The 9,603-nt window shown below is 59.4% G+C and overlaps 4 protein-coding genes across 4 annotated transcripts in view; 2 read left to right on the top strand and 2 right to left on the bottom strand.

Annotated features, from left to right (window-relative positions):
* BKCO1_4000117 (thioesterase family protein) overlaps nt 1–150 on the top strand; it is a gene marked incomplete at both ends in the record, with an annotated part of 1,206 nt that extends 1,056 nt beyond the window's left edge. The window contains one exon of the mRNA XM_020275535.1: nt 118–150. Within this exon, the coding sequence (XP_020134271.1) occupies nt 118–150 (33 nt within the window). The remainder of the gene's footprint in view (nt 1–117) is intronic.
* Nucleotides 151–1,837: 1,687 nt separating this feature from the next.
* Nucleotides 1,838–3,055, bottom strand: BKCO1_4000116 (dihydroorotate dehydrogenase; the record flags this gene model as incomplete). Its single annotated transcript, XM_020275534.1, has 1 exon — nt 1,838–3,055. The coding sequence occupies one exon, from the start codon at nt 3,053–3,055 to the stop codon at nt 1,838–1,840; it is 1,218 nt and encodes a 405-aa protein (XP_020134272.1).
* Nucleotides 3,056–5,416: 2,361 nt separating this feature from the next.
* BKCO1_4000115 (cytochrome p450 protein) lies at nt 5,417–6,045 on the bottom strand (the record flags this gene model as incomplete). The annotated part of the gene is made up of 2 exons (XM_020275533.1): nt 5,417–5,826; nt 5,880–6,045. 2 exons carry the CDS (start codon nt 6,043–6,045, stop codon nt 5,417–5,419), a joined length of 576 nt encoding a protein of 191 aa, XP_020134269.1.
* Nucleotides 6,046–7,706: 1,661 nt separating this feature from the next.
* Nucleotides 7,707–9,455, top strand: BKCO1_4000114 (multicopper oxidase; the record flags this gene model as incomplete). The annotated part of the gene is made up of 1 exon (XM_020275532.1): nt 7,707–9,455. One exon carries the CDS (start codon nt 7,707–7,709, stop codon nt 9,453–9,455), a length of 1,749 nt encoding a protein of 582 aa, XP_020134270.1.
* Nucleotides 9,456–9,603: the final 148 nt, after the last annotated feature.

The following is a 9,603-nucleotide window of genomic DNA, read 5'->3' as shown; positions in this document are numbered from 1 at the left end:
CCCCCCCCCCCCCCCCCCCCCCTCTCTTTGCCGTTTGGTTTTTCTTCTTTTTTTGCCTCTTGTGAGGTTTTGTTCGGCTGTGTGCAGGTAACTGACGTTTCAACTTTTTTTTTGCAGTCGATGGCCAAGCTCTACAACCCCAACCCGTAGACCTACCGGACGCTAGAGATTCTAGACTATTTTTTTCTCTTTCGATTCTTGATTATAGATTTTTGAGACATACATCGCGTTTGTCGGAGCTTACGACGATCTGTTACGGAGTATGGCATTACGGAGCAGTTGTTGAACGAGAGTAGACGAGAGTTTTTCTGCGGAGGCTCTTGCGTACAGGCCAAGGAGTCAGGGTGGAAAGATTTATAGAAGGTTCAGAGTTGGGGTGAGGGTCGACCATGAAAAAATATATCGCATGCCAATGAATCAATTTTTCACGAAGCACTGTTTATTCCGCTATAGTTGTTAGTGGCTGACTCTGTCCCTCAACCCAACGCTGCCTTGCGCGCACGATAACTAGTCCCTATCTACGCTTCGCGAGCTGGAGTGGTCCTGTTGACTCTTATTGTCTCTCTCTTGACCGTATGAGCGGTCTTCACGATGATGAGATGGTCCATTCAAGCGTCACAGCTCTTCATCCATTCCAAGAAGACGATCTACGTGTTGAAGATGGTTAGGGTATTGGATACTGCGACTTTATCTCCCTTTAAAATATTCTTCGTGATAACTTTGCGGCCATAGATGCAGGTGGAATTATCTTTGGTCAGCGTTAGAGGCGGATGCCTTTCTAGAGTCCTCTATTTGGTAGCGCTTCTTCCCTCGACCTAATCCTAGATAGCGATTTAATAAACAGTAATATATGCATATAGTACCAATGTTAATCTCAAAATGCACCTAAGATATTACCAAACTACACAGACAAATAACCAAGATTTCGTAAAGCAATTTTGTGTGAATATGAAATCCGGCATGGCAACCGTGGATAAAGCTACAAAGCAGCAAGATGTTCGGATATTTCAAAGGTCGTCATGCCTTTATCCGTAAGCATATACTACTACAATAAGCACTTCGAGCGTATGGGGGTGCGGAACTCTAAATCCAGCTTCGGCCCCAGTAAAGCGAGTGGATGACACAAAGCAATACTGGCATATTGCTAGCATAGACTTCACAACAAGCTTCGGTCACTCTGTTGCATTGCCCAAGGTTATTAGAAGGTGGCACCACTTGGTGCAGCTAGATATATCGGATTTTTCTATCCGGAAGAAATGGTACAGAGTGTATGAGTGGACGATTTGGGTATTACAGTGGCTTGACTCAGCTGGCTGTCACTCAGGTCGACAAGATCAGCGAGTTACTTTGCCAAAGTGAGATGGGATATATCTGGCGGGTGGAGTGGAATAGGAGTACAGAGAAACATCAGGAAGTCCAATCGGTAATTCTTAGGTCTGGCGAGCTGCTGGTAATGTCATCGAATTGATAAATTTTGAAACTCTGGTATAGTAGCGAGACAGGTAGTCATGGATTCGTACGCAGCCCAAAACAGTCCGGCGGATTCTCGTGTGGAGGCCCGGATGTTGTCCAAACTCCGAAACGCATTTCAAATCGTGATAGATTATTCCTTGAAGGATCCCTTTTCCACGGCCCACTTGCTCACGGATTTGCGATCCCCCAACCGTTGAACAAGACCGACGTGCAAACTCAACAGTTGATTTCTCCCCCATCCGCCATGCGCTCATCCTCCTCCCCAATCGCCGGGGAACTCCAACCCCAAGCAACCCTCTGACACGAACACCGCTAAACAACCCACTCACTCCCTCACACGCCACACCGTACCCACCCACCCACCTCAAAGCCTCGCCCCCGCCGTTGCCCGGCCCTCCACGCCCCTCCAAATCCTCTCGAAAACCCCCACCCCCAACCTCCCCAACGCGGTCCCCACGCCCACCGCCCCCGCCCCCACCCCCCTCATCCGCCTCCACCCCTCCGCGTCCTCGACGCCCCCGACCCCGACGACCATGACGCGGCCGCGCAGCGCCTCGGCCGCGCCCAGCGCCCGCGTCAGCCCCAAGACGTTGCCCAGCGCGAGCGGGTGCAGCGGCGCGCCCGCCATGCCGCCCGTGCCGAGGCCGGTGGCGCTGCCGAGGGCGGGGCGGAGCAGCGACGACGACGGTGTGGTGGTGGTGTTGGCGTCGGGAGCGTCGGGGTTGGGGTTGGGGTTGGACGGCACGAGGACGAGCGATGGCGCGAGCGTGTTGACGGCCGTCACGAACGAGATGGGCGTGGGGAGGACGTCGGTCAGCGCCGCGACGAAGTCAGCGAACATGCCTGCGTGCGTGAAGGGGGGTGTTTTGAGACCGATCGGGACCACCACCGCCTTCTTCTTCTCCCCATCCCCCTCGACTGATTCGCCGTCCCCCGCGTCCCCGTCCGCGTCCACACCCTCAGCCACCGCCCCCCTCAGCGCGACCAGGTACGCCACCACCGCCGCGCGGTCGTACGCGGCCGGCACGGGCTTGCCGCCGTCGATGTTCGGACACGACAGGTTGACCTCCATGGCGAGCGGCATGCAGACCGTGGCGGCGCAGCGGCGGATGAGGTCGTAGCAGCGCGCGACGTCGGCGGGCGAGCCGGTGACGGAGACGATGATGGGTTTGTCGCGGCGGAGGCCGCCTGATCCGCCGAGTCCGTTTTCGTTTTCGGCGGGAGCTGACGCGGTGGCGGCGGCGGAGATGGTGGTGATGAAGGAGAGGTAGGTGCGAAGCGGGAGGGGGCTGTAGCCGAGGGTGTTGAGGCTGGCGCTGGCGCTGGCGCTGGTTGCGGAGGGGTCGGTGGTAGAGGTGCTGGGGGTTTGGGTCGTGGGCGAGAAGAAGGTGTATTGGTTGATGGCGTCGTCGTGGGGGTAGCCGTCGAGGAGGCTGGTGCGGGTGGTGACGGCGCCGGTGTAGGGGCTGGCGTAGAGGGTGAGGAGGTGCGAGAGGGTGGTCGCCCAGGGGTTGGCGGAGTTGAGGAGCGGGGGGTTGATGGTCAGAGGTGGTGGTGGTGGTGGTGCACGTGGGGGCGCCATTGTGTTGGTGGTTTTTGTGTGAGGTGGGGTTGTTGTTGGTTGGTCAGGGTGGATGGCGGTGCTGGCGATTGTCGGGCTGTGACGCTCCCCGAGAAGGAGGAGGATTGAAGTGGTGCATCGTGGGAAGCGGTGGTGGGGTGAGTTGGTGGAGGTCAGAGTAGAGCTCCGGTTCTTATCAGCGGCTGATAGGCATTGCGGCGTGTATCACCGGCCCGAGAAAGTCGTGGCCGATAGCTCTTGACTTGTGAGGGCAGTCGTTCGTTTGTTTCCATCACTCCATCTTGACCATCTATCTTTGTGGTAAGCACTACAGCATCACCATCACTGAAGCTCGTTGAGGCTGCTATGCTTGCATCGGCAGCCCACATTTGCAGGCGGCACAACGGACACTGGACATGGAAAAATCGATTCCCGTCAAATTCTCCGATATGACTTCGGGACAACGCAGGCGCCTGCCCAGGTTTCAGCTCGATTCATGCCGTCCTCGAGAAGACGGTGTTTTCCAGTTCGAAAACAATAATAGTCGTGATGCGTGGCTATGCAACTGACGTCGTGTTTGCAGGACGAAACGCCGGGCGACAAGCCTGCATGACGCGGACGAGTCAGCGGGAAAGGGGGCTGCAGCCGTCTTCTTGGCAGTGCTTAGTTTCACGGTGCGACAAGGACGTGTTTGCGCAGCCGTTGTGGGTGTGGCGGTGCGAGTATAGTGTGAAGTGTGGCTCGGAGATCAGCAGAGGCCGAGTCTATCTCCGAGGATCAATACTGAGAAGGGCAAGATCTGGAGGATGAGCAGGATTTATGCGAGCCATACAGATCGCACGGAAAGTGAACAGGTCACCGAGGAAATAGGTGTCGCCTGCCGGCCTGAATTCACTGCTGTAGTATAACAAGACCGTCAAAATCACACGTCCGAGGCATAAACACCGACCGCACACGCTCCGTCCCCGCGGCTGTTTAGGCGCCCGAGCCCATGTCTAGCAGTAAGACAGTTCGTCAATGCTGATTTTCTACACCTGCCATTGCGGCTTAGGTCAGGCCGCCGGCACGGCAGGAGGAACAACTGAGTGCGGCTCACTACCAGCTAGCTGCCGGAGTAATAACGGCGGCAATCATGCGCGCCATGCTAACAAGAGATGGACCATCGACGGCGTGCATACCCTTAAAGTGTGATCAGCCCGAGCATGTGCCGCTTTTCCAGCACCCGGCGAGTGACCGGCGCTATTCCAGTCATCCAGACCTCTAGCAACCCACCCACGCACTGCAAGCGGACGGCAGAAGCAGCCGATCCATCCAGCACGTCAGCCGCCCCCACGATGTCTGCATTGAAACTAAAAGGCGACGCCAGTGGCTGTGCCCACATGCGTATTGCCATTCGAGCGTTTACCCGCACGGCCGCGTCAGCAGCGGCACGTGTGCCCTTTCCGCGCGTGGCGCTAGCTGTTTGCAGCCCTGCAGTGAGCGAACCCTGGAGCAATAGCCCAGCACTCCTGCTCTTTAGACTTTCCAGTAGCGCTATGCGGCGACCCTGGGGCGGTGTTATTTCTCCTGCACACAGCTCCGAGCCTAGTTCTCCACTCGTCAGCTCAAGGACTACTACACGGAAAAAAAAAGAAAGGCCAAAGGGGTGGGAGAAATTGCCATGTCTCAAAGTCCCACAGACTAGCTCTATAGGGCTCCAGAGAGCCGCTTGGGGCAACATAGGGCTGAGTGGCCGGTAGAACCTCACCGCTTTGGCCCTTGCTTTTTGGGCTATCGACTATCGAGACTTACAGCCCATTATTGATCGCCCAAATTTCGGTGTAAGGCTGCAAGATCTAGAAGCTCTCAACAACAGCGCGACAAAGGGCAAGATCGGCAATCGGCGACGGCAAAAAGAGCATTGGCACAACTGCATGTCTCAGAAAACCTGCATAGCACCGGCCGATCAATACCCACGCTTCGGTGAAACATAGACTATTGAATTTCCCATAGACACCCAGAAGGCCCGTCTGGTGTGGCGAATAGAAAGACGGTGAGGGCGTGTGACTTCTAGAAGGCTGATGGAGATCAGCACGGCCGGAGCGCTGGTCGGGAGACGGCAAGCCGGGAGGTGATCGCGGCTATGGGCCGGCAATAAGATGCCGGGAGCGAGGGAGCAGTCAGCGCTCAGTGTGCACGGAACAGATCAAGATAGGCATTGCATTCGGAACATCAATCAACGGGAACACGTTCGTATTGCTATTTGAACAAGAGAAAGCAAGAAAGAAGAGAATGGCAAAAGTTAAAGGAGGCTAGGTAGTGGCTGCCACGGATTTCGTTTCTCTGCGTCTCGTGCTCGACCCCTCTGTCAAAACGTTCTCATCCTCAGTTCGCAGTTCTCGATCAAACCCTCTTGTTCTCGGACGGGGCGATGGTCCGGAGCGAGATGGGAACGCTGGTGCCGTCGTCGCTGCTGCCCGCGTTCCACTTCAGGGTCCAGACACCGTTCTCGTCCGAGGGGGTGGCGTAGAACTTGGACTCCAGCTTGCCGGCGTCCGACTTCCAGAAGAGCCAGTTGCCGTAGAAGACGAAGCCGGTGTCGGTGTAGCTGTCAGAGGGGGCCGAGTCGCTGATCTGCACGCTGTCGAAGGCGCTGCCGTTGGGGTTGATGTAGAAGTACTGGCTCTGGCCGAAAGTGACGTTGGACGAGTTGGGGCTGATGCCGATGGGGCCCGAGGACGAGTCCCAAGAGAAGGTGATGTTGGAGGCCACCGAGACGTTTGAAGGAGGGCGGTTGCCGACGAAGGCGGTGCCTGGTTTGGGCGGTCAGCGTCGAGTTAACTTCACTGCTTCTGGTCTGGCTCACCATCGCCGTAGGTCAAGCGGACGCCGCCAATTCCGGCGTCGGGAGTGGCGCCGTAGGCATAAACCATCTTGGAATCAAAAGCAGCAGCGCGGGCTTCCAAAGGCACAGAGGCGGCGGATGCAATGCTGGAGGCAGCGAGCAAGACGAGAGAGGTGATGGAGACCATGATGGCGTTTGGACTGGTTGGTTAAAAAGTAAAGAGCGTAGGGATGTATGCAGCTCCTGTTTGGAGTAACGACTGAACAATGTAGAGAGAAGGGAGGCCTTCGTTTCGCATATCTGGGTCGCTGGCGAACACTGGGGGTATATACGCGGAGGCAGGCCTAAGAGGTGCGTAAGTCTTTCTTTTGCTCTGGCTATCCGCTGGGCTGAGCCGGCGGGCCTGGGCGCCCATGTCCCTGCGGTAGTGAGGGCACGAGCCAATGGCGCTGACTCGGCGCAGGTGGGACACTGGGATACCCAGGGCGTCTGCATCCGTGCCGCAAAGGGCAAATGCGCCAGTGTGCTGCGATGGAGAGGCTGAGTGGACCTGGCGGCGGGAACGCGTCGCGGCCCACGCGCACGGCGGCGGCATGTCGAGTCAAGCAAGGTTCAGGTTGAAACAGGCGATTGAGCCGCGGCCGGCGGACGTACGCAGCTGGCCATGCGGGCGCGATTGGGGGATGACGCAGTCGTGAAGGCTGTGAGCGGCCCGATGATCGGGAAAGTACTCGCTTGTCGTGACAAGCGACAGGGGCGCCTTCGCCTTTGAGCTGACGACGCCGCCAGGAACGGGCGCCTAAGTTTAGCTCAGCCCTGCAAGCCCCCGGCAGCAAACGAGCAATATGGGGGGGAGCATGGAGCATGGAGCAGGCGCAGGGAACAGCCGGGAACAGCACCAGCACTCAACCTCCGACACCAGAAACTCCGAGCCTCACGACACGACACGACACGGCATGGCACGACACGACACAACTGCGCCCGCGACAGCGACCGCGGCGCCAATTCGCCGAGGCAATTCCCCGCCCCGTGGCTCCTGCTTCTCCGCAGCAGTGACGCCTCGGCAGCCACTGCCGCCGCACTGCAGCCCGAAGCGGCAAGTATTGCTGTCGCATCACAACGTCCAAGCCTCGCGTCGCCCTAGCGCCCGTCCTGGCCGAGAGCTTATCGTCGGTGGGCTGAGGCTGCCAGGAGAGCCAACGACACGCCAACGACAAAACATCGCCGGCGCGGGGCTGACGCGTTCAGGCATCGCCAAGGCCGCGTCAGTCGTTGCGCCGCCCGGATGTGCAGATCATCGGCATTCCGACGCCTGGCCATGGCCGCAGCTGCCCGCACGTCTGGGGCCATTTGCAAATGGCGCCCGTCGGACAGGTCGGACAGGGCCGCCGCCGCCTGGCCCGGAAGAGCCTCCACCGCGGGCCAGTCGCGACCAATGGCGGCCCCTGCGCCCTGCCATCCGCCCTACCGCGCCTTCTTCGGCCGTTCCTGGGGCCTTGAGCCCCTCAATCTATCAAACTCTCGCCCAGAGGCTTACACGGTGCTATGCCGCCGCAGATCATAGCGACATGGCCGGAGCCCACTTGGCACGAGTGCCCTCCTGCAGCGCCACGCGTTCCCGTGCTCCTGCGGATACGGATGGTGTCTTCCTCATCGGGCGCTGCCAGCCATGACGGCTCTCTGGCTCTCTGATAAAAGATTGGGATCCTCACCCTGCCTCACTGCATCAGCCTTTTCCATCATCATCACTCTCTCCATTCACTCTTTTACCAGTCTGGCGTGCGTTCGTTGAAGAGCCAGTTCAGTTCGCTTCCCTCCATTGTCTTTCGCTCTCTCCGGTCCGCCACCATGAGGTCCAGCTTCCTCCTCGCGGCCTCTGCCCTGCTGGGCTTCTCGGCCGCCGCCCCGCAGGCCGCTGCCTCTGCCTCTGCCTCTGTCTCTACCAACTCGACCTCGACCGCCACCTCTTCGGCCGCCACCTCGACCTGCTCGGGCAACACTGCCGACGACCGCACCACCTGGTGCGACTACGACATCAGCACCGACTACTACAACGACGGCCCCGACACGGGCGTCGTCCGCGAGTACTGGTTCGTCGTGAGCGATGTCACCGTCTCGCCCGACGGCGTCTCGCGCTCCGCCATGGCCGTCAACGGCAGCATCCCCGGCCCCACCATCTTCGCCGACTGGGGCGACACTGTCCGCGTGCACGTCACCAACGACCTGACCACCAGCGGCAACGGCTCCTCGATCCACTGGCACGGCATGCGCCAGAACTACACCAACCAGAACGACGGTGTCGTGTCCATCACCCAGTGCCCCATCGCCGTCGGCGAGAGCTACACGTACGAATGGAAGGCCACCCAGTACGGCTCGTCCTGGTACCACTCCCACATCGGCCTGCAGGCCTGGGAGGGCGTCTTCGGCGGCATCATCGTCAACGGCCCCGCCACGTCCAACTACGACGAGGACCTGGGCATGATCTTCCTCAACGACTGGGACCACTCGACCGTCGATGAGCTGTACGCCTCGGCCCAGGCCAGCGGCCCGCCCACGCTCGACACCGGCCTGATCAACGGCACCAACACCTACAACGACTCGGGCACCGTGACGGGCTCGCGCTTCGAGGTCAACCTGACCGAGGGCACCAGCTACCGCATGCGCCTGGTCAACGGCGCCATCGACACTCACTTCAAGTTCATGATCGACAACCACACCATGACCGTCATGGCCATGGACCTCGTGCCCATTGAGCCCTACGAGACCACGGTGCTCGACATCGCCATGGGCCAGCGCTACGACATCGTCGTCACCGCCGACCAGGCCTCGGTGGCTTCCGACTTCTGGATGCGCGCCATCCCGCAGAGCGCCTGCTCCGACAACGACAACAGCGACGACATCAAGGGCATCGTGCACTACGGCTCGTCCACCGACACCCCCACCACCTCGGCCTACGACTACACGGACGCCTGCGTCGACGAGGACAGCAGCGACCTGGTCCCCTACGTGTCCAAGACGGCCACCTCGGGCACCTCGCTCGCCGAGGCCGTCACCGTCGGCCAAAACTCCGAGAACCTGTTCCGCTGGTACATGAACTCGACCTCGATGCAGGTCGACTGGGCGGACCCGACGCTTCTGCAGGTCTACAATGACGACCTCGACTTCACCAACACGTCGGGCGTCGTCCAGCTCGACACGGCCGACGAGTGGTACTTCTTCGTCATCGAGACGGACAACGCGGTGCCGCATCCCATCCATCTTCACGGCCACGACTTCTTCATCCTCGCCGCGGGCACGGGCAGCTACGAGGAGGGCACCACGACGCTGAGCCTGGACAACCCGCCCCGTCGCGACACGGCCACGCTGGATGCGTCGGGCTACCTCGTGATCGCGTTCGAGACGGACAACCCGGGCGCTTGGCTGATGCACTGCCACATCGGCTGGCACACGTCCGAGGGCTTCGCGCTGCAGATTCTCGAGCGCTACACCGAGGTCCAGGACTCGCTGATCGATTCGGATACGCTGAACTCGACGTGCTCGGCTTGGTCGACGTATGCCGAGGCGAACTCGGTCGAGGTGGATGACTCTGGTGTGTAAGAAATGGGATTAGGAGCGGAGGGGAAGCAAGAGTTGGATGCATGCTCAGCAACAGAGCCCGCGGGTGCCAGATGGCGTTGGAGACTTCAGAGTCCATACTTTCTCTATAAATTTCGCACGTCTTTCGTCTTCCGCATCTTTCGTCATC

Source organism: Diplodia corticola (genome assembly GCF_001883845.1).
Source record: "Diplodia corticola strain CBS 112549 chromosome Unknown scaffold4, whole genome shotgun sequence".
Classification (NCBI taxonomy): domain Eukaryota; kingdom Fungi; phylum Ascomycota; class Dothideomycetes; order Botryosphaeriales; family Botryosphaeriaceae; genus Diplodia; species Diplodia corticola.
This window is presented reverse-complemented; position numbering and strand designations above follow the sequence as displayed.